The following is a 24,783-nucleotide window of genomic DNA, read 5'->3' on the forward strand; positions in this document are numbered from 1 at the left end:
AAGTTAGCACCCCAGTGACAAGACATACTCGTGGAGGTACAATGATTATGTACTTTTTCATGAGAGTGTCCCCAGGAAATAACAGAGACGATGTGACCTACCATGCACACATCTCATGTTCTCTCGTCCATTTCGATGGCGAAATATTTCCTCTGCCTTTGGAACTGTACGTTTCGTCACACTGAGCTCGCAATGTAAGCCGAACAAAAGAAAGTGATGAGCTTCTTTTGCGTTCTGTTATGAGATCCCCACCCGCGCTCCCCCAGACCTTTTTTTTTTTTCTTCTTTGCTTAGCTCAGCTTCATCCTTGAGAAGAACCTATTCGTCTTCTTTTTTACAGTCTGTCCTTCGGCTTTTTCTGTGTGTTAGTGTGGCCAAGACGAACGGTACGTTTTCTTGACGCCGTCTGTCAGTCAGCGGCGAGGAGCACTGCGGAAACATTAATTGCTGTCACCTCATCTCAGTGCTTGAGCGCACATTTTTATCTGCGCGTGTGTCACACTCGCATGCAAGGAGATCCATCTTAATCAGCCTCACTGATTGATGTTGATGCGCCCCTCCTATTTTGGGGGAGGGGGGTTGCACACGTGGACTCATTTCCTTGCAGAACAGCACTTGATGGTTTGATTGAGTTGCTGTGATGACCCAGAGGAGAAGTGCATTAACACCGAAGCCCCGAGTAAGGTTTTGCATCCTCTGGTGGGTCCTCCGCCAAACAACCAAATTCTGCCCGATCCCGTCCACTTCATTCCGGCTTATTTTCTAGGAAATAAGCCTCAGAGAGAATTTTTATTTGCCTGATAGATCTCGAGAATTGCACATACGTGCCAAATGAAAAGTTTAGTTGAGTTATTTGCCCGTGTGGGATGAAATATAGTTCCCGGTTTGTCCCTTTGGAGTCGGGGAAAGCTTGCACCTTGGCCCTATCAGCATTTTTATAGATGCTTGCAAGTTGAACAGTTAATTGCGTTTGTATATGGCAGTCCACTGAGAGTGCATGTAATGCTATGTAATCAACAAATTACAAATTGTCCTGAACAAATATGACTGTGATGCATTTTCTGAGCAGGTTACATTTAAATACTGCACCAAAACTGGATGAAATATGGATTGGTTTGACATTGCATTTCGCCTTCAGACTCCTCTTGCACTCCTCATTACAAACTTGTCCTGCTGTAAACTTGAGATTTGGGAGAGACGTTTCTGAAAATATTAAAATGGGATTGTCCACGTTAGAGCCGGATTGCAAGCAAATCTCGCATCGCGTCGGGATGAAGTCGGGTTGACATAGCGGCTTCTGGACGTGTCCAAATTGTATTCAACCTGGATAAGATTAGGCAGTTAGGTAAGCATCTGATCATGTTACATAGCCGCAAAATATGCAGCCTGGATCAGATGCAGACTAAACTTGGCTTGGCATCACATAACAGCTTGTTACACTGTTACGCATGATAAATTAATTCCAAACAGGTTTAGATTTATTGTAAATTCAAACACAGTTTAGATGATGGACACATTTCCTTGCAGATATGAATAATCACATTGGTATGAAAGATTGTTGGCAGGAGACCAAATAACCTGCTTCTTGGTGGAAATAAATTGGCATTGTGTTGTCATAGCAACATGTCTTTTTCCTCCCCCGCAGACAAACCGGAGAACTACGACGTGTGGTACGAGAGCCGTTTTGAGGAGTGCGACCGGGAGGCCTGTCTGTCGTTCTCCAAGGACTCCCTGTGCTCCCGGGTCACCGTGGACCACAACTACTACGCCGTGTGCCAGAACCTGCTGTCTCGCTACGCCACGTGGCGGGGCACCACCGGGGGCCTCCTCCACGATCCGCCTGCCCACATCGCCAAAGACGGCCAGCTCGAGGCCCTGCTGGATGAGTGCACCAAGCCCAAGAAGCGCTACGGCCGCTTCCAGGCAGCCAAGGAACTGCGGGAGTACCTCACGCGGCTGTCGGCCGCCTCCTCGCCCGCCAGGTAATGGACGGAGTTGGCGTCAGCCCGACGCTCGGAAAGACTGGATCCCGAGCCTCTGAAAAGCGCCAAACTCTCGAGATCCTTGATGTCATTAGCTCCCCTTTGCACAGGAGAAGGACGGCGTCCCGAATTCCTGCGTTAGGATGACCCTTCCGTTTTATTGACTGACTGACTTTGCTGCTGCCCGAAAAGAGGAGTCGGCCACTAACGAGATTGTGCTGGGAACCAGCATGCAGAGGGCAGGATAGGAATCAGGAGCAACATTCTCGGATGGTTGCGTCATCTTAAAAGGAAGGGGGCGGGCTCTGAGCGACACTTTGCTCACAGGCAACATGTGCGACCAAGCGGCACTGACCCCAACCCTCCCACCATCACCGCGCCAACACACGCATCCCTCGTCTTGCCGCCTCATTTCATCATCGCGTTTCATGACAACATTGAATCGAACACCTATGAAAGTTTGCCCGCGGGGTCTATCCTTTTTTATCCCCCCTTTTCTTTCATGGCTAGATTTAAATGGATGGGCGCATTTACATTTTTGCTGCACCACTGATCTTGATTTATTTTTTTTTCCCCCTCAGTAGCATGCTGCAGGGAATGCAGAGGTAGCGTGAATCTCCTGTTGTCAGGTGGAACTGAGGAGGCAGCCGCTATGACAGCTTGGATGAGTCTGAATAGTCTGCCGCTCCAATCAGTCGCATCGTTTTCAGGGTCAATCATTGTTGTGGCAATCATCTTTTTCTCCCCCGACCACCTTTTGTTAATAGGAATCAGTGAGAATAACAGATACCCACATAGGAAAAGAAAGGAGATAACTGCACAGTCTTGTGACGATAAAGCCGATGTACCAAAGAGGCTGAAGGTAAAATAGAAAACAGCGCAAAGTGATGTCTCCTTAAACTTGTTCCTTCACTGCGCCATCTAAAACTCATAAACGCTTGTCCGTTGATCATTTTTATTTGACTATTTCCGCAAATAGTGGCCGTTAATTCCTCCGTCCATAGTTTTAGTAGTTGAATCAATGCAAAGTTTTGAAATGAATGAATAATCGTTTTATTAATCGTGGTTTCAATCTCAAGTAATCATGATAACAAAAAAATTCCATAATTGTCCGGCCCTACTTTGGAGTTGTCACTCTTTGCACACATTTTCGGCAATCATTTTTAAAAAATGTGTAATAATAATAATAATACATTTTATTTTTATATAGCGCTTTTCACAACACTCAAAGACGCTTCAAAACAAGAATAAGTGAATAAAAATAAAACCTACAGTTAAAACAAATATAATTAAAACCAACGGAGAGAAAAATATGTGTTATGCATTTAGAAACAAATCTCTCAATTCACTCTCCAGGGGATTGAACCTCAGAGTACATTTGAGCTCTGTTTCTAATCAAACCAAGGAACGTAAACGGTCTTAAGTGTGTCTTTGGTGGCAACTAGCTTTCCAGTACACTTGGACATAGGTGCTCCACAATGTTGTGTGCATCCGTCTTGTCTTTTCTCCACATTTCCCCACCGCAGTTCAATTAAAAAAAATAAAAAAAAATTATGACAGGTGAGGTACAATAATTTGCTAATAGATGCCTCACTCTGGAAAGGAACAAAACGCATTGTTATTGATGACAAAAGCAGCAGCATAAACCGTATCCGTAAGTGATACATTTGCAGAGATTTTAATCAGTTCTTGCTATGTCTGCTGCATTTTTCCACAATAGTCTTTTTCCAATTTTGTTTCTCTACTTTCACTAGCCCGTAGACACCTCCCGACCTGTCCACGTAAATCATCGCCACTATTTGCGGAGGCACTAAGTTTCTTCCCTTACACCCTTGGACACGTCGCCCTTCACTGTCAGCAAAAAGCTCTCGGGAAGAAGACTTTGTACACATTGCCGCCCGGTACTTCTCGTTTCTCATCCCTCTCGATGTTGTGAGTCAGACGGGCCCAGCAGAGTGTCGCGTAGAGCGGTCAACTTGAGACGACGTCACCCGTGACAGTTTTGGAAAAGCAATACAAAAGGGGAAAAAAAAAACGTATGAATATTTGGCTCCTGGCTTTTTGAACATGCCTCTTTGTTGTGTCCGATCGGTTTCCCTTTGTGCCGGAGAAGTGATGTCCCCGCCCCACTCGAGGAGTTTGTACGTGCGTGACTAACTGTCCACTTTTGTACTGTCCATTTCCTTTGGAGTATTATATCAGCCTTGTCTGATTGTTCCTGTGCCTTTCATTCAAAAGTTGTACTTACAACTTTTAGTGGGTTTAATTATTGAAATAAAAGAAGATATATATATCTATATATCTATATATAGAAATATACACTTGTGTTTGCGCTCTTCTTGATTCTGTCTTGAGAGTTATTTTATTATTTCCACATTCCAGTAGGAGCATTTTGGCCGTACTTCACACTAAAATTGGATCCACCGAGTCCAATGTTGGCCGGTTTCCTTCCTCCTCCTCCTCCTCCTGTTTTGATCTTTCACATCTTTGGGCTCCTTTTGGCTGAGATCCGCTTGTTGTCTATGCTCAAACTCTTTAAGCCAGACTGTGCGGAGTGTTTTAATAGCGACTCAGAAATCCTGTGAATGAGTATATAGTGGTTGTAGAAACTTGGCATTACACACCCCTGTTTAAAAAAAAAAAAAAAAAAAAAGCCACTTTTTTTGTGGTGCTCAAAAATGAGACCAAGATGAACTGGGGTGAACTGTTTTTTCACCATTAATGTAACATATAACATGTTCATCTCAATTGAAAAAATATTTTAGATAAAGTTGAAAAAATAATAAAAAATACAGCTGCACTAATGTAGTTGCACAAACTTTCTCAAAAAATATTTGAACAGAAATCTAAAACTCCGCCCCCAAAAAGACAGAAGCATTGAGACTAGTGTTAATTTGAGTACACACAGACCTGCAACCTTTTAAAATGCATCCTATTAAGCCCAAATCAAGTTAAGATGTTCTAGTAGGCTTTTCCCGTTGACTTTTTGCTTTCCGGGCCTGACGATTGGGCACTAACGCCGGCTCGTATTTAGAATTGCTTGTAATTCCTTGCACCTTTATCTAAAGCCCCAGTTCCAACGGAAACATGATGCTGCCACCAAACCTTGGTTTCTTCAGACCACAAGAGCTTTACCAAATCTATTTGGATTCCCTCCAAGGTGGCGGAATTAAAAAAAAAAAAAAAGGTTAGGAAAAGCCTGCTAGAACATCTGAACTTCATTTGGGGTTGATCAGTGGCAGTTTAAGTGATGGCAGGTGTGTGCTGCACTTAAAAGACCTTAAATATGAACACAGAAACATCCCCAGTTATAGGAGGGTGTGGACACTTGTTCAAGCACATTCTCAGTTGTTTATTCCCCCCCCCCACAAAAACCTGACGTTTGAACATCAACCGTATCGGCCGTTGTGTCGCGTGTGGTCTTTGCTGTTTCAATGCATTTCTCAAACGCAGAAAGAAAATGACATTTTTTTTCCCCTTCCCTTCCTGTAATTTCCTCTATTGGACACACCCTTTTGGTTTGCGGGCTGTGCATGACGTCACGCCCTGTGTGGTGAGCGCAGTTCCCACCAACCCTCCGCTACATCCCCTAAAGTCTCTCGAATGCTCAGACTGGCCTGATGAATGGCTCCAGGGTCGGCTGGCTGCATGTAGGAAAACACCACAGACGCGCAACCCCGCCGCTGCCCTTGAGGTTTAAATAAACACGAGGCCATTTTCAGACGCGGCCACGGTAGTTTTAAACATTAAGAATCGGGAAGCGAGAATGCTTGGAAAGGCAAAAAAAAAAAGTAATTTGAGACAAAGTTTGCTGAGTGTGTGGAAAGCAAACAGAGCTGCTAAATTGTCCCCATTGAGACGCTTTTAGCTGCAGGTTTGCTCTTAGTTTAGTATATATTAGCACTAGGGGTGGGAAAAAATATTGATATGGTGATAATGTATATAATCGTTCCCCTCAGCCGTGGCATCATTTGGCCTGGAATGAAATGCCAAGTTCTCATTAGGGTCCAACCGATGTAATCAGGAGACATAAACTCTTTTAAAATAAGCAAAAATTTGCTTTTTTTTTTTTTTTTAATTTATTTTATTTTTTTAAAAATAAACACTAACACACATTCCAACATAAGATAATGATGTTCAAATATTATTTTTTAGCTTAATATGCCTAGTTTTTGTACAACTTGGTTTTGGATGACTTTTTATTTACATAAATGACAAGGTTTTCTGATACATTTTTGATTGGATGCCAAACCAACTCAATACATGACGTGGTGATTATGCGACCGTCAAAATTCCTATAGCGGGGTTTGCACAAGCATGCTAGGAATAATTACCGGTATGCCGAATCGGCGCACTCTTCCAGGCCGTATATTTGAAATCCACCCCTGGGTTTGTGCTTATCTGCGCGGGACAAGTGTGAAAGGCAGAGGTGGATATCATTGTCGGAGTGTTCTGCAACCGTATTATCTGGATGTGCGCGTTTCGCCTGTCATATTCCCCAACCTGGCAAAAACTGCTGATATCTTATTCAGGTCGGAAGCTAAAAGGAAGGCGGGATTGTGTGAGTGGTAGTGGGGGTGGATGCGGGTGCCATATGTTAGATTACAGCGACGCGGCGGGATGAAAAATGGGCAACAACAAAAAGCTAAGTTTCTTGGTGGACGTGCTGTAAAGTCTATTTCATGCTCTGGCAAGCCTCAGGCCCACAGAGCCATTTTTAGTCCCGGAATGACCTATATTTATTTTTTGGGAACTGAAGAGGTGGGCTCTGTGTGAGTGGAAGGTTATGAACAACAGCCTGTGAAGCGCTTGTTTGTGTATTTGTGCGCACCCTGGCCTGTTGTTTTTTTTAGTGGGTCGGGTTTTTCCGGACTTGGCCGTGGCTCAGGAGAAGCAATCCGGGGCCCCGAGGAGCCTTCCTGCTAAATCATCACTAATGCAAGATGCAGGAGTTGCTAGGAGCAATGTTCCTGGCACACAGCTTGCATCCCTTCAACGTGATTATGTCACGCGTCCACTATGCCTCATTTAGATAAGCTGTTGCGCACACCAGTCTCGACACAAAAACACCAAGGCTCCGAAGTTTGGAAAGCGCCGCTCAAGTAGGCTTTGGCAAGAAGCTTTGTGGGGGTGTAAAGTAAACCAGGTTTGAGATGTAAAAACAGGAAGATTTGGGGAAAACCCAAGTAAGGACGGGAGTACCGGGAAGCTAGAGAAAGTCTTTTTGCATTTACAGGACAATTATATAAATTGTTGGTACATTCTTGGAGATGGTCTTAGAGCCCGCTTGTCTATAATTTTCTTTCTAATCTCCTGAGACAACGCTGCTTCGCTTACTTTGTTCCGTGTTTAGTGTGGTGCACACACACACACACACACACACACACACCATGCTACCAAACGGCACAGGGACTTTGTGTCCCCGTGATGCTAATGAGAGGACACATCGTGGCTGGACATGTCCATTTGGTTAAATTATTTTCAATCTTTTCTCGGGGTACCATCATTTTAGTAGGGCTTGTTTCATGATTTTTTAAAAATTGTTCCGTTGAACTACAATTCAAAAGCAATGTTTGATTTTCATTATACATAAAATGTTTATTACTACTTTATCTTTCATTAACAGGGGGGTATTTTGTCCGTGTGTGTTGTGCTCAACTCTTGATTAAGACTCTTAATTGTGACTCTTGATTATGACTCTTAATCTTTTGATTAAGTTCATTAAAGACTCTCAATCGCCTGTAGGTGTGAATGTTAATGTGAAATGGTTGTTTGTCTGTACGTGCCCTGTGATTGGCTGGCGACCGCGGTGCGCCCCATTCCTCTAGCCAAAAGTCAGCTGGGCTCCAGCTCAACCGATAACATAATGAGGACACAAACTATTGAAAATCTATTGATAGATGGAACTGTTACGTACAGTACAGTACTGTATTTGAAAGAATTAAATGGATTGTTTGGTGTCTAATGGTTGACAAACCTTTGGACCGAATACTACACCGGCCTTGATGTGATTAAATCATTCCAAGTGTTTCTGGAATCTTCAATTTTCACTTTGACCTTATTGAGGAAAAAGCAGTTCAGAATGATTCGAGTGTCTATTCAGCCACTAATTAGCCGTGGGCGTCGGCTATTCAAGGGGCTATGGAAGTCGTCCGCTTGCTGCGTGATTTTTTTTATTTTTTTTTTCTGAAAGAGATTGCCATTTTCAAGGCCATCTCCTATGAGGAGAGACGGCCTCTGCTGCTTCTGTGTCCACAGGATGTGTCTGGGAAATTATTACAAGCTGTGCCAGCGGAGAGCAACAGGTTGAAGCTAACTTGAAGCTCTGACGAATAGGTCAAGCTTTAGTTTTTTTTTTCTCTCTCTACTTGTAACTCAACCTGTCTGTTTTAACCCACAAATAGAGCAGAATTTTAAACATGACATGTTATGTAAAATTGATTTTTTAATTGCTTGTCTACAAATAGTTTCTGGAGTGCCTGCCCACCTGTGAAGTGTGAAATTAAACAACCGAGTGAATATTTTATCTTCCCATTTCTGAATTTTTGTCTGTGAGTGAAACATTCAGAATTTTCTCACATTTTGATTATATTGCACATTTTCAGGTACAACATTACCAAATCAATGCAGACACTGTATTTTACCTGATGACCTCCTGTTTCCACATTTCTCATTTTTTACATATGTAGCTCCTGTAAATCCCTCCCCTGTTGACTTGGGTCTCTTGGCGGACTTTAAATTGGACAGTGATTTTGAATTGCATCGGCAAATTGGCGTGGTTGTTAAGTTCAGCTTTTTCACCTCAGGCAGCAGGCAAAGGTGAAGCCTTTTCTTACACAGCACCACTTAGAAACCACAATCAATGCCTTCATCCCATCTCGGCCGAATTACGGCAGTGCATTACAGTAATTTGGAGTCAGCCAGGCCTCGCTTAAATGTCTTCAGTTGGTTCAAAATGCGGCCACTTGCCTCCTAACTGGAGCACTTAAGAGGGAGCACATAACTGCAAAATAGTCTGCTGTCAGTTACATTATTATTATTTTTTTAAAGAGAATAGCTCACTTGCTAACTAGCCCATATGACAAAATAAGGCGTAATGAGTACAAATCTGTTTTTAAAATATATGGAATAAAATTAAAGCGTTAGAAGATAAAGTGAAGCACAGATATCTGAAAAATTGACTTCAGTGCAGTCGCAAAGTATTTGGTATTCAGGTCCCACCACTGCTCACTTGTTAGCCATTAGTCACCGCTCGTCGCTAACTGACAAAGAACACTTTGAAACTTCCCCTGGTGTTTTTGAGTTGTTTTCCCTCCCCCCTTTTGCCCTTGTGTTTTCCTCCATGACGCCCAGCTAATGGAGCCGTGCTGCGGCTCCCATATCCCAGCTCTTAACAGAGTACAGGTCATCGGCGCCATCCGGCAGGAGCCCAGCACGCCTTGTCTTGTCATTATCCCGGGACGTGCAGCCGTTTACAAGGCACATTATCATCCGCCGCAGACAGAACTCGCTTGGTCTGACGATTGGAAGCTCATCATCGCCTCACCTCCCCCACGACATCATCATCACCGCTCGCCTTCCCCTTGTCGCCAGGTACATTAGCCGACACCCTGGCCTGGGCTGTGATTTTAAATATTACGAATCCAGAAGAATCAATTATCCACCCCCGCTGAAAACAAACTATTATCCAGCAATGCCGAGATCAAGTAGCAGGAGGGGATGCTTAATCTCCTGAAGGATTTTATATCTTTTTTCCATAATGCATTTCTCTCCATATGGCCCATTGTGACTCAAGCGAGATGCAATGAGGAGTCATCATGTTGGAGATGATGACATTTGCGCTGATTGTAAAAAGTACCCCCCCCCTCCTCCCATATTGTCATCAGGATGTCAGCACGAGTGTTCGTTGTATATTTTTAGCTGTCACACTAGGGTAAAATGAAGTTCATTTGCAAAACGGACATACGGTGATGTTGGCGAATCTGAGATTCTTTTCGTTTAAATTTTGGCTGTTGAAGTGAGGGAAGGAGCTTCATTTGGTCACACCATTGCTTTGTCTAGTAGGAAAAATGCTTTGTCGCCATGCTGTGGCATTTCTAGGCAATTACAATTTTTTTCGGTGGCCGTCTAGTGCAAGCACATTTTATTCAGTTTTTTAACAACACATGCCTTTTAATTTTAGTCTCAATTCCATGTCGGACGTAGGCTAATGCACGACGCTACAAACACATTTGTCCTTCATATAATATGGTACGGGCTGATTTTGGCAGCTAACCAGCTAATTCATCATTACTGTTGCTTGCGACCCAACCTTTGGGTCACATAAACACGACCAATTAAATATTAAAATCAAATTTATTCTTATGTTGTTTTTTTTTATTGAGTTTTGGTCTTGTGGTTCAAACTGAGCTCTCCATGATGGATGGCCCTTAGGATGTGCGTCTCTCCAAGAAAAGTCGATTTGATACATGGGGTTCAATGCGATTAATTTTAAAGGGGAACGATTCGTTTCAATTCAGTGGGATTCCGATTGGATTCAATATGCTATGGCTCAGTTTGAGTGGGTATGATGCAATTAGTTTCTTGTTCTCATTTTACAGTATGAATGCACTTGTCAATATGGTAAATGTGGCATTTCCTTCAAAGGGATTCTCTCTCTCTAGCAATCTATTTGTACATCGTATTAGGGCTGTGCATCCAATAAAAAAACATTCGATACGTATCTCCATGTGTTTTAAACTGGAACGATTCTATTCTGTTTCATTTGATGCACTCACATCTTTTAAATGAAAACTGATTTTCCGATTCAGTTTCTGTTACACCCATAATGGTTGCTATGCACGACCTTGTGCAAGATGTCGTCATATCATCTGATAGTATGGCAGCTTTGAAAGAGGTGTTACAGAAAAGCCACAAATGCAGAAGCATACTGTGAGTCAATCCTTGTTGTTTTGTATGTAGTCTCTCTATATTGCGTGTGTGTCTGGAATGTATCCCCTGCACCAAATGTGAGTTAACTGTATCTAGGCTAATTTCCTTTGCCTTCGTGCCCGATTGAAAACACCGCTAAAGCCCTCTTGCTGCGGTCCCGCATTCTTCCCCTCAAGGCAACAGCAGCAGCCGGCCTCTGTCTGGAAGCATCCGTCACTTTGCGATACATCGAGCGGGCCAACGTGCAACATTTGCTCAGACGACTGTCCACTCTCTGTCGGGTGATGTCTGACTAAAAGCAACAGCACGGAAACGTTCAACCCGCATGGTCCGAACCTGCTCTGAGCTTGCCTGTGAGGTCGAGGACGCAGATTATGTCTGACATTGCTTGTCGCTTTTAAACACTTCTGGATTGTGAAAGCCTTTGTGCAACGAATTGCTCCTACATGACAATTCGAACGAAAGGACACTCTAGATTCAACTTTCACGAGCAATGCTTGCAGCAAGCCCTGACACCCACCATGCATATTGAAGTGGTGACCTTGCTTTTTACATTCTTGTATGTTTTTTTTTTTTTTTACTCACTAAGGCCAAGAAATTTCATTCAACTCCTGATCAAAACAGGATGAGGAATGGAGTGTTTACATGCCGAGGCTATTTATTTGTACATACTGGAAAAACGTATTTTATTTGGAAAAAAAAAATCATTTTTGAAAAATGGATCCAAACTAATACATTTTAAATCCAGACCACATATATTTAGTGTCACCCATCTATCTAGTTTAGGCAGTTAAAATCTGGTAGCAGTCGAGCAAAATCTCTAGTAGTAGTAGTGGATTTTTGAATGCACAGATATAACCTTAAATTGGCTGCTTCAAAACAAAATGGCAGACCTCCAGAATATTTTCAGGCATGGGTTCTTGAAACTTTTTTGTGGGTTCACGCATGATCAACGTGTATACCAAATTTCGTTTTTGTTATTAAACGAAAATCATTTTATTTCGTTTCATTTTTATTTTTCCTTAATTCGAATATTTAATTCTTAGGTTTTATTTTATTTATTTATTTATTTACTACCTCAAATGAAACATAAAAATAAATATCTTGTCTTGAAGTTAATACGTAATATACATTTTTTTTAAAGAAATCAAAACAAAGGTAAAAAAACAAGTCTGCCTTTACGATGTATCTCACAACATTAACACACACAAAAATAAAATGGAGCTTCTTTGAACAAGTCCTCTTTAAACAGACATTTAAACTTGAAATCCCAGGAACAAAACACTTAAGAATAATATTCAGACCCACTTTAGCAGTTTAACTTTCTTTTCATCAGCCATCTGAGCTTTAACGAGACACTTGAGCTGACACGCGGCTGTTGTGATTTTGCCGCGGCTGTGCCGCAAGTTATTGCTTTTGGAAATAAATGATTGCAGGTTTTCACATACCCACCTGCAGTGTGCTCACATACGCTTCGTGGAACATGTACGCCTGGCTGGGAAGCACTTCTGTAGTCTTGCACTGACCTCTGCTAATGCAGTAGTAAAGTCATACTTACAGTAAATGTTTGTATGAAAAACACCTCAAGGTTTGTGCATTTTTACTACATTTGAAATCACAGAAAATGTACTTAATGGAAAACATGTCATTGGTGAAATTTTCCGTAATGTTTTTTTTTCCATTGATAAGACAACCAGCATTTTGCATTCTGTTTTTTGCTTGTTGCCACTGTATGACGTTGCAGAGGAAGTAATTATCACTCTAAGTTAAGTTCGATTACCGTGAATCATCATCCTTATACAGTGCTTCCTCATGTTATGATGGAATTCCGTTCCTACGGCGGTGATATTTTGTTTGTAAATCGGAATGCTTCGAAGACCATCACTAACCTATGTTAGCGAAGTGGTACATAATTACATAAAATATTTCTATGAAAAACACTTCCAAATTTGTACATTTTTACTGCTTGCGGGCCACTGAAAGGGCACCTCTGTATAAAGTCATCAAAATGTCTGTTTAGACGCAGCTCGGCATGCAACAGACTAGCATGTCATGCGCACGCTTCAAACGGCGGCGATGGAAGCCTCCAACCAAGAGGACGACTGGCAGACGGTTAAAGCTGATCGCTGTTGGCGGCGGCAGCTGCTGAAAAGGGAGTGCGTAATCAGTAAGTCAAAGCTCTCGTTTGAATGCGGAGACACGATGCGTGCAACCGGCCGAACAACCACCGATGTGTGACTGCCAAGTAGACACACAGATTAAAATAATGTCAATTTGTACAACGCCACGCCTACAAGGAAAATGGACTTATTTATAGGCCAGACACACGAAACCCTGTAGAGGACAAGTTATTTTGAATGAAAAAAACAATATCAATAAGCAAATTAACATGCCAGTACTAGCACTATACGTACCTCTTGTGGTACGTGCACCACAGTTTGCAAATCTCCGCAGGATGCTAACCGTCCAGTTTGGACTGCAAAAAAAAAAAAAAATGCGGTGCAAATGAAATCACATTAATCACTGTCTGCTTACAAAGACAATGTTAGCAAATAATGGCATTCAAATGACTCACGGGGGTGGTATTTTTAGGGTCACTTGGACAAAATAAATTGTGTTAAAGGAGCTTTTTCAGCACTGAGTGGAGAGCCAAGTCAATGCAATATTGATGTTTTTAGTCATACCCGCTGCTGCGCGGCTGTTTTTGCTGGACAGTTGCCGGGATTTGTGTTTTCTGCGCTTTCTGGCGAGTGTTGTGTGGACAAAAGCACAAACAGCGGGTGCATAATTGGGGCCCAACAGGTGGACGTTTCTTGGGGAGACTTGTATTCATTTTATTTTGATTTATGAAACTTATTATAGTTCCTTGAGGGGAAATTGAGCTGAGTGCAGTGGGGGAAACAATTAGTTCATCGCCTGCTGAATTGGTAAGTTTGCTCACTTAAAAAGAAAGTACAGTGGTGCAATGTCATGTATACAAAACAACCAAATAACTTATGTCTGCTAGTTGAATGCTAACAGGCAATGGGAAATGCTACAGACAGGACAGACTGATACAAGCAGCAATTAAGCAACAGATTTCTGAACACAAAAGGTGTAGCAACACACTTAGGCAGATAATGTAAAAATACTCGCAGGCATATATATATTAGCCTCTGCCTAAAACGATAACGCTAAATAAAGCTTACTGAGTAATTTCTTCATTTGTCTTCATGACTGTATTAAACTAAGTCTCGCACAATGTAAGGAGCTGCAATCATCATGATGACACGCGATTGAATTCTTCACGTTCTATTTAATTGTTTTGTCCACTGTATCAGTTTGGAGCTACAGACGAGATGTTTTCTCCTGGATTGGTGACGATCACAAGATAGTTTAACAGAGCATCCACAAAATAGATGGCACAAAAAAAAAAAATGTTGGTATGGACCGACATTTTGGAGTCAGGCCCCATTAAGATTCCTAGTGAAGAATTCTCCCTGTCTAGTAGTAGTGGGACTCAAACCAGTCCTTGTGTGAATTCTTTTCTTTTGAAAAGCTCTTCACTTCCTGCCACCTGTGAATCACATGTCATTCATCGGCTTGACCCCGCCTCTGCAGACTCACTCTTTTGACTGCCACTTCACTACACGTAAGTCTCCCTCACTTGTTTCTTTAATTAAATGTCAAAGTGTTTTTCTACGGCCTGGTTGGATTTATTCAACCTTTCGAGCACAAAATCCACCTCTTGAAGGAGTCATGCAAGAAATTTCCAGGCTGATTATTGGCACAGGTGCATGCCAGCAACGTTAAGAAATAGATTGAACTCAGCTTGAGTCAAGATGTTGGTGGAAGTAGCTTCATGCAAAAGAATGACAAGTTGAACACGTTTTGTTTTATGCAAACATTTACTCCTCAGTCATGTAATCTGTAACTAATGTTGTACATTGGACCGCATACATCTTTGGTCCGGCATTCTTAATTCAACTGCACCAAGCAATCAAGTCAGTGTTGTTTATCAGATGGTAATGTGTGCATCCAGCAAAATGCCATGCAGCTCTGCTTACCTTTTGATTTGGACATGACAGAGTAAGGTAGGTGTCCCCTTAAGGCAATGCATGCGTTTCAGACGGTAGCTTAAAAGTGTCTCTCGATCTTACCCTAGCTTAGCTAACAAGTCATGGGCAGACAAAAATCTTGTTGTGGGGGCGATATTATGTAAATGTCACAATATGGCAAAATTCTTGCTCACTGACTCAAGATTTACTTTACTATGTGTAATTTTACACTTTATGGGTGGGCTTCTCTTCGTACAAGCTATTAAAAAGTCTATTTTCAATAGGTCCCTTTTTTATTATAGCGCTTAAATATTTGTACAACATCCAACTAAGAAGGCATCAACCCTTGTATTACATGAAAGCAGCATGAGATATGAGAAGCGATTAATGAGAAGGAAACGAGGCAATCGTCGGGAAAGACGCCTGAATGAGATGAAATCGAATGCTGGAATAAAGCCGCCGCCGTGGATTAGATGCGGTTAGGTGCTCGCAGGCCATGCAGGGAAACAAAAGGATTAGCCTGAGAGATAAATGTGGGTCACAGCTTTGAGAATTGGAGAGAGAGAGAGAGAGAGAAAGAGCGAGAGACACGGTCTGAACCCGAGGCCTTCCTGCCTGCGGTTGAGGTCATCGACGGGAATGTCAACTTGTGCAGGTTTTGTTAACTTTTACCAATTTTTGGGGGACATTTTCTGAGGAGGTTTCCTGAACTTTGACCTCCATGTCATCAGCAAAGTCACAGGGAGGACACTGTGTGTGTGCCAGACGGGATTCGGATTACAGTATTAAGCTTCTTGTTAACCTTTGCATTAACGCACCACAGCTTTAGCAGAAATGTTTAGGAAAAAATGGCTAAAGAGCTTTGGCACTTCAGATTGTCCGTTAATCGCCTTGCTGGTAAAATGGTGCTGTTTTGTGTTCCAAAAGAATCCTATAAATGCAACCTTTTAATGAGTCGCTACAATGAAAGGGCTCACAAAACTTTAGGCACCAAAACCTCCGCACCCACCCCAAAAAAAGTAAAACTTTGCATGTGACTACCCGTAAACTATTGTCATAAGCCAAAAGGTAAGCAAAGCTGCGGTTTAACAGCATTTTTCACTTCTGATAAGTGGCGCAGAGTCAAATTTTCATCGGATTTGTCGACTCTAATGAGAATAAGAGGTGCAGAAAATTGATGTATTTTCACTGGTGGTGACATCACTTCATCACCAAGCCGCTGATTTATACCAGTCGACTTATGTAGCTCTTCTCGTTGTTGTACAGAAGTGACTTTCTTTCGCCCAGTCAGTGGACAACCCAGCCTTTAGGTATCGTACCATTGATGTGGATACCCCACCAAACTAACAACAACCAAAAATAGCGCCCGAAAGGAATAGTAACCTTTTAGGTCTAATGATCCCAAACCATTCCAGCAATTTCTGTTATTTCAAACTTATTATTCCAGAGACGCATACAAACGGTTATTTACAATTGCCTACATAATACTTGAAACGATAAATATATCTTTATGATTTCAAAACAATGTGTGTGTTCTTGCAGCGAACAGTGTTTTTGTTGGCGCACTATAAAGAGAGCACACAAAATGTGAATATCTGAGGTTAGGCTACAGGGGGGAAAAAAACTGATGAAATTTCCTCCCATTTTACTTGTATAATGTATAGTATCGTTTTTGAAGAAATCTTGGACTATTGCCCCCAGTTGCCCATCCCTGCACTAGAGGGTAAACTGAGATGATATCCTGCTATGGTAATTACTCTGACAAGGGCCTCTACAGACAACTCCAAAGGAGCACAGAAAGTTCAGAAAGGGGCCTGGAGATCCGATAGGGAGCCACCACATGTGCGCAGGCGTCCTGAAGCAAGCTCGTCTTTATCGCGACAGGATCGGCACGAGTGCAACACGAGGTAGCGCTTTCTGACCTACATCTCCATCTGCTACCTTACCATTCTACCGAAAAGACCGTCGATAAACCACTCGAGGCGGAGCTCGCCCCCCCCCAAAAAAGCGATTTCAATCAAACGTCGCCATCTGCGCGCAGGGGGATAATTACAGGATGCACGGTGCTGTGTTGGCCGCACAAGGAGACGCAGATGATTATCACTGTCGCGGCATCAAAATAAGATTGCTTTGTGTTCTCTGCTGTGGCAAAAAGAGGATTACAGGCGTTTGAGACGAGAGTAGATTAAATGCGGGCCCGCTTGACCGTCGCCTCCACCTGGAACTTTCCATCACGTCGGCCGGGCCGACTGCGCACGGCCACGATGGAAGTCTTCCAATAGATCGGCCTGTAATCATTTATTAGCTTCCGAGCTCGCCGAAAATTCTGCGACGCTAATCAGGTAATCAGCAGTTATAAATAGACGTTGTCAAGGTTGGAAGATGTTTCCAAAAATAGGTATAAGAAGCATCAGTGCCCCTTTAAGAAAGAGGGGTGATTAAAAGTCTACACACCCGTGTTCAAATGTCTGTGACAACCTTCTAATCACACGAATGGGATTTATAACCTGTACAAAACAAATTTAAAAAAATATATATTTTTTATATTCACTGTAGAATGTAGATCAGTAGGACACTAGAGGAGTAATCACCTAACATGCACACCTGCATGATTTTTTTTATTTTTATTTTACGTTTCTCATTAAAAGAGTAAAGTCCCGTTTTATTCTTAGAACAAAAAGCGTTTTTTTTTTCATCAATTGCAGAAAGTGGACGGCTTCTGCAAGAGGGCAAAACATCTTTGGAGTATCTAAACTTGGTGAAATCTACAAGAATTTCGCTTTTTCCTATTTTCTATTTCTTTCTTTTTAATTTTTTGTTTCAATTCTGGTCAAGGGGGGGAAATATGATGATAACCGTAGAGCTAAAAAAATGGAAAATTATTCATTCATCCTTGTAAATACTAAACCTAACTGGAGGGTTAATTAAAAGTCTTAATTATAATCCCAGTTTGAGTTTGTGTATTTCCAATATTAGTTTTAATATTTTAACTTAAAACCTGTGTGATGAATTGTGTTGAACTTTGGAGCTTCCACTCGTATTGTTATTATAATTTTTTGTTCTATTATCACAAGATATGGAAGCCAAGATTTTGACATCCCCTCAAGCACTGACCACTAAAACTCCTTAAGTAGCCAGTCTAAACAAAGACTGCCACCGGAATCAAATATCATCCATTAGCCAGACGCCGTGCTGCTGTGGGGGGGAAAAAAAAGCTTGAGAAGTTGAATGCTTTGTGAGACAAATGAAGAACAGAATCACTTAGGATGGTTAGCACACACCCGAGCGAGTCCTTATCTTAGCACGGCGAGTGTGAGGGTTCATCTTATTAGACGTTCAGAAATAGCGATTCTCTCGTATGGGGAGATTGGCAGTGCAGTCAGGGAAGTGATTTCTGCATGCGGTCCAATTGAATAACACTCTGTGTGGATGTGTAAGTGTGTTAAGTAAGGGGGTTTGAATTTGCTCTGGAGTATGTATTCTGATGCTGATAAGCCCAAATGTAATTGGAGTCGACGGCAGGAGCAGCTGCTTTTCATTTGAGAATTGAGAGTGTTTATTTTTTGCACTGTGAATCGTATCAGCTGAACTTTTTTTTTTTCGACCGGAGGGTGCAGTAGAAAAGTCAATTGTGCCGTGATGAGTATTTTTAGTTTTCTTCATGGATAAGATCTGACATGTGAGCGTATTACCCACACTGAAAAAAATTGCAACAAAATTCAGGCGGAAAAAAACTTTGAATTTAAGACTCCCAATAAATTCTTTAGCAATGCTATGAGTCCCATTATCTAAGATTTGTTTCAGTTTGAAAGCATCAGTCAGACGTGTTTGTGTTTACCTCTCAGTAAAAAAAAAAAAAGTTGAAAGCCAATTTGAGGCTACGGACAGTGTTGCCATGGTTACCTTGAAAATTGAAATTGAAAAATTACTTTACAAATGCTCAGGGCGCAGGTAACGACCAATCACAGCTTCAAAAAGCAGGTGAGCCGTGATTGGTCATTACCTTAGCAACTGCCATGTCAACTTCAGTCAACAGAAGTGACAAAATGGCTGCCCCCAGAGGGGGCTAAAACTAGGCTTGTCTTGACTTCCCCTTTAAATCTGGTCAATTCCTTGTCACTGCTGCAAACGTTTTATGATATTTAAAGAGTAAGTGTAAACTGATTACTTACTGAAAAAAGTCACGAGTTAGATGAGTCGTTACTGGAAAACTTGCGCATTTTCGAGTAACACGTTGCTTAGTAATGCATTACCGACATCACTGGTCTACATTTGTTTTGCAGTTTCCGATTAAGATTCTTCAGACCATGAAGTGAGATTGGATGATTTCCCGGTATGGTATATATGTACAGTATAGTCTGTTCTTTTTGAAAGTCTTCCGTTTCCAAAGACTCGGACACCCCTTGATATGCTTCCTCGCGATGGATGGAAGCAACGTGGAAAATCGGGTTGAGTGACTCCTCTCGTGTGGCGTGAGTCTGCGATCATACGGAGAGAGAAAGAAGAGTTTAGGATAAGAAGCTTATTGTGAATATTGACCTACTATCTGTGGAGAAAAATGAGGGAGGGGTGTGGAGGGGGAAAACAGGAGGGGATAAAGAAGTGAGGTTGAAGGCAGGGAAGAAGAAAGAATCAAAAACCTTGAGGGCTGTATAATCCCAAAAATGAGAGAGTTGTGCCTTGGAGGCATTCAAGTAACGGAGGACAGATAAATGATTTGCCTCCACTAAAAGAGAGATGTGATGAGTCAAAATGAGATTGCGTTGGAAAGCGGCCATCGACGCATCGAGGAAAAGAATGGCGCCATTGCTGGGGCCACAGTCAGAGCCGGGATAATAGCGGCTATCCGAGCCAGAACAGAACGCGTTACAGAACTCCATCAAAGAGCAAATCTAAAGGAAGTTCTACTGAGGTCCAATAGCAGCTTCCCTCCGCGTTGGATTGTGCTACTTAAACAGAAAGAGTTTATCTTAAAGAGCTTAAAGCGAAGAGTGGCAGACTGGCAGTAAAGGGGGCGGGTGTTGGGGCCAGCTTTTAAACTTCAACAAGCTCGTCCCCAATGCTGTAAGGGTTTATTTTAAGCTAACCTTCTTTCGGCAGTAAAATATTTATTTTACAGTTCTTGGATTTTTGTGAGTACTTTGACCCTCACTTGTGGGATTTTGTAAAAGGCCTTTCAAAATGTGGACTCGGTGTAAAATGGTGTAATGGCGGTAAGGAGTTCGCTCTATTCATAGATGATGGAATGTGAAATAAAATATCATGCATACAACTGGCGAGTGGAACTGACACATACCGATTTTCATCACAACTGATGTTTAAAATTGGAGAGACCGTACACACAACGATTGTATCCACCGAGAATCGCAAGTCTGCACCACCAAATCAGATGTATACCTACCTACCTTCTGTAGTTCCAAGACTCTAAACCCCTTTTCACACTGCACTTAGCAGGGCTCGGTGCAGTCAGACAATCGCCTCCACTAGGACAGGAGCTGGCGGAGTGATTTAGTGCTATTTTGGCAACCTTATTTACACCTCACGAGTTGAGGCCAATGGAGGAAGCCTTAATAAATGAGGTGTCTTAGCGTCCAGAGCTTTGGGACACACAAAAGATGACATACAGTGTCGTGTTTAAGAAGACATTGCTCCCTGTTCAGCTTGAATTATAACTTGAAGCGGTCTTGGTGGAACTGTAGCTCACCAACAAGATTAAACTCTCCAAGTTCCCGCTGAGTTATTAGTAAAGGATGCATACATTCCTTCCCTGTTCTGCTGCGTGTCTGCTCTTCCTTCTTAAAATGAGCAACAATGAAAGATGCATCTTTTCCAGGTGCGGTCTTCTTCTCGTCTAAACCAGCGGCAATATTCTCTGTTTTTACTCCCCGGTGCTGCTATGTCTGCACTTCCAAAAATTGGGTTAAGGTTAAGTGTTAGCTAATCCAAAAAGTTAAAGAAAAATGCTCACATTTGGCCTAATTATTGTTAAGTGTGTACTCTGCTTGAATGACTATTGTTCAGTTTCGTTTGGGCCAATCCAGACACATAAGAATTTTCCATCATAAATCTTGACTGGGTTTATCATTAACAATTGTCCCCCCCGATCGTTTTCCAAGCAGATCGGAGAGGAAATAAATCACTCACCTAACATCAAAAGGTGATTGCTCGAAATAATCTTTTATGGGCATTTGATTGGGCCGACTTTGATGGCACGTAATGGGCAAAGCTAAAATCTGGCCTGATAATCGATATGTGTGTCCCCAACTTTGCGAGGATGCATCAGACGGCGAATCGTGTTATTTTGCAAGTTTGTGAATTTGATTAGCTATCGTTCAGTATGCCGTGCGTTGATCTTGACATCAAATCGAATGCTGATTAGAGGAAACACATACAGTGTTTTTATTCCCTGCCTCTCCTAAGGCCGCATTTTCAAATCACCCAAACAAAGGACTCGTCTTCGATTTTGATGCTAATTCAGAAGAAGTCGACAGGCCGAACCTACGCAAAGGTCGCGATGAGACACAAACAAGCACGGCAGGGTTCCGACTTGCAGACTTTTGGATTTTTGTTTTCCACCCACGTGGAAAGATTTCTTTCAGATTTCTTTCATGCGTGAAGCAGAGAAGGTTCAGTCAGTGAAAAAAGATGAGCGGCGAGACTCAGCGTCTGTCGCTTCCAGATAAATCTCGCCCTCCCTCGCACATCACGTTGCGCTAATTGAAGAGGTGGAATTAAATGGCTGATTATTTATCGCCACGCTCATCCAATTTATTGTGATAATACTTGAGGAACTGTTTGGTGTTAAGCAAGGAGCTCATTTTTTTTGTGTTGTATGTTACTTATCCATAAGGGATTTTTTGGGGTGTTTTTTCCCCCAAATTAACATTTTTGCAACCTTATTCCCTTTTGTTCTTCTTAGTAGTTGTTTTAAATAATAGAAATACTAAATACATGAAAATTTAATCAATCTTTTTCTCCTTCAGTACATTTTTAAAATACTCATTCAATCTGTTCTCATAATAACCCTGAAAAACAACAAAATCTGTATTATTATTATTATTATTATTATTATTATTCATTTGTTTAACTGTTACATGGAACAGAATGATGAATGAACATCTAATCATTTTTTGAGGGAAAGAAAATAATTAGTACAATTATACGGAGTGGTAACTCTACAATAAAGTCATTGTGTTTTTATTTATTATTTTTTTCTTTAAAAAAAAGTCATGGTTCTGGAATATAAAAGTGAAGAGCAAAAAATTGTCAGGGTGCAGGGCTGAAGCCAAGATGTTTTCCTTTTATTTTATTGATTTAAAAAAAAAAAAAAGAGAAAAAAGTCATATTACAAGGAAATGTATCTTATTGAAAAGTAATGTTAAATATTTGAATTATTATATAAGAAGTAAGAAGATTAAGAAGTACAAATTAGTCTACGTAGCTGACATTTTTTTTATGGCAATATTACGACTCATAAAGGGGGGGAGTGAGACAAATTCGGAATAATTAAAAAAGAATATTAAAAAAATCATTGGATGGTCCTTCCAGATGATTTGGCGGAGTGCAAATAAATGTCGAATGTGTTCTCTGGCGACGGCCAGCCCATTATCACCTGCACGGGTCTTAATAGGCGCAGCTATTAAAAAGAAGCCAATAAATTGCCCAGGAAGTCGCGTTGGAATGATGGCGGGACGTATGTGAGTCTATTTGATTTCATCGAGCGCTGCGCTTTCGCTGCCTTTTTACGACTCTGTTGGGAAATGTCGTTAATATTTCCGAGATATTCCTCACACACAAGCGAGTGCCGTCTTCCAAAATGCCAAGTGGAGCCAATGCAAACATCCCTCTACTATTTATCATTATTACTATTTTTTTTTTTCCAATTATTTATGTTATTTTATTTTTTACAAAAAAATAACATACTGAATCTTTAATCACATCCATCAGCCTAATTAGCGTGCGAAGGATCCAAATACTGAGAGCGTCTTACAATGTTTGCACATTATAAATATATAAAACACCATCTGCTCCAAACAGGCGAGACGTCGCAGCTCTTTAGGCCTGACTTATCATTGTTTTGACTTGCAGAAAAAAAAAATGGTACTGCAACTGAGCCAACTAGAAGCATCCGTCTGCTACTTAATAGCACTTGTTTATACGGCTCCTTTTTGTTTGGACTGAGGTTGGACTAGGAACCATCTAAGAGACTGAAATATTCTGGGAGTCCATCCAGAAAGCTGCAAGCGGTGATGAACGGGCCCTTTTTTTCACGGCGAATCCTCGAAAGGCTCCTCAAAACTTGAAACTGCGCTCCAACCGTGTTAGGCAAAAAAGCTTTGCAATTCGTCAAGAATATCTGAGCTCATTTGGGAGAATTCTCGAGTAAGACTCGAGAATTCCCCAAAATGGCAGATTTTCTGTTCAATTTCAGATCCTTGGGACTGATTTGTGTGGCTTATGACAGACCATGTCCACCCAATTTCATGTGTCAGGGGCCAATTTTTTTCTTTCAACTTTACATTTGATGACTAACCCTCCCATTGTTCATCAAACTTTTTTTCCTAAATAAATCCATTCTAAAAGTACAAATAGCTGGATTATCTACTTTAAATAAAGTTGCCGCTCCTGATTGTCAATCTGATGTTGTTTAATGTCCTCTAAAATATGAGGAAGTACATTTTTAGATTTTAAATGCATTTGTTGTCAGTCATTGCTTTTGGCCACCATCTCTTGCCTGGCTGTTTGTTTGTTACACAATTGTGCTAAAAATGACTAACTGGAACTGGAACCGTGCTCCAGGCTGGGCTCCATCCGATATCTATTTTTCGGAAACTGTGTCGGCGGTGCCAAAATGTTGAGGGTGGGCTGTGCACAAAGAGAAAGCAGCGAATCCGGTGGGATTGTCGTATCTCAATGAGGTGGCGAGAACAAAAACGCACACACATATGTCCTGCATGGCGTGAGGATGTGGACATATGGTCGGTGCGAGTCGGTCCTCCGCGTGTCTACTTGGAAGTGTTTTGGGAGTGTGAAAATTCCGGCTGAAGTGGTGCTCCTGAATGAGATTTGACTGTCGTAGCAGCAGTTTTGGTCAAGCAAACAGACCAAGGCTGAATTTTGAACGAAAAATGTAAAGTCTAAAAACGACTTCACCATGGTGATCAGTTAACCACACATTGACTGATGATCGGCCCCCAAAATCGTGATGGTGTAAAGCCTAATTGTCAGCATCCAATGAAAAGTATTGATCTCCGTCTGCTTTCAAAAAAAATGTTCATGAAACAATTCCAACTCCCACAATTTTGAGATTCCATCCATCCATCCATTATCTGTACCGCTTCTCCTCACAAGGGTCGCGGGGCGTGCTGGAGCCTATCCCAGCTGTCTTTGGGCAGTAGGCGGGGGACACCCTGAACTGGTTGCCAGCCAATCGCAGGGCACACAGAGACAAACAACCGCACTCACAATCACACCTAGGGGCAATTTAGAGTATCCAATCAACTTACCATGCATGTTTTTGGAATGTGGGAGGAAACCGGAGTGCCCGGAGAAAACCCACGCAGGCACGGGGAGAACATGCAAACTCCACACAGGGAGGCCGGAGCCGGGATCGAACCCACAACCTCTGAACTGTGAGGCGGACGTGCTAACCAGTCGACCACCGTGCCGCCTTTGAGATTCCAATTGGAGAGCAAACATACTGCCACAACTCCTCAACTAACTGTTTGAACTTCAGCGTGTGAATTTTGCCACCGCTCCGCTTAACGCACTCAGATTTAACCTCTCCTTCGGGGAGGTCCTCTCCAAACCGCAAACAGGGCCTCATGCATTTG

At 41.9% G+C, this 24,783-nt stretch overlaps 1 protein-coding gene and 1 long non-coding RNA gene across 3 annotated transcripts in view; both read left to right on the plus strand.

Moving 5' to 3' along the window:
• dipk2ab (divergent protein kinase domain 2Ab) overlaps positions 1–4,301 on the plus strand; it is a 28,156-nt gene extending 23,855 nt beyond the window's left edge. Inside the window, exon 4 of the mRNA XM_086021345.1 lies at positions 1,646–4,301. Within this exon, the coding sequence (XP_085877471.1) occupies positions 1,646–1,986 (341 nt within the window). The 3' untranslated portion in view covers positions 1,987–4,301. The remainder of the gene's footprint in view (positions 1–1,645) is intronic.
• Positions 4,302–14,437: 10,136 nt separating this feature from the next.
• Positions 14,438–24,783, plus strand: part of LOC147127340 (uncharacterized) — a 90,057-nt gene continuing 79,711 nt past the window's right edge. For both annotated transcript variants that reach the window (XR_015084363.1, XR_015084362.1), the window contains exon 1: positions 14,438–14,544. This is a non-coding gene — a long non-coding RNA (uncharacterized LOC147127340). The remainder of the gene's footprint in view (positions 14,545–24,783) is intronic.

The sequence above is a fragment of the Filicampus tigris genome, chromosome 21 (genome assembly GCF_054856515.1).
Source record: "Filicampus tigris isolate MCC_2025a chromosome 21, RoL_Ftig_1.0, whole genome shotgun sequence".
Taxonomy (NCBI): domain Eukaryota; kingdom Metazoa; phylum Chordata; class Actinopteri; order Syngnathiformes; family Syngnathidae; genus Filicampus; species Filicampus tigris.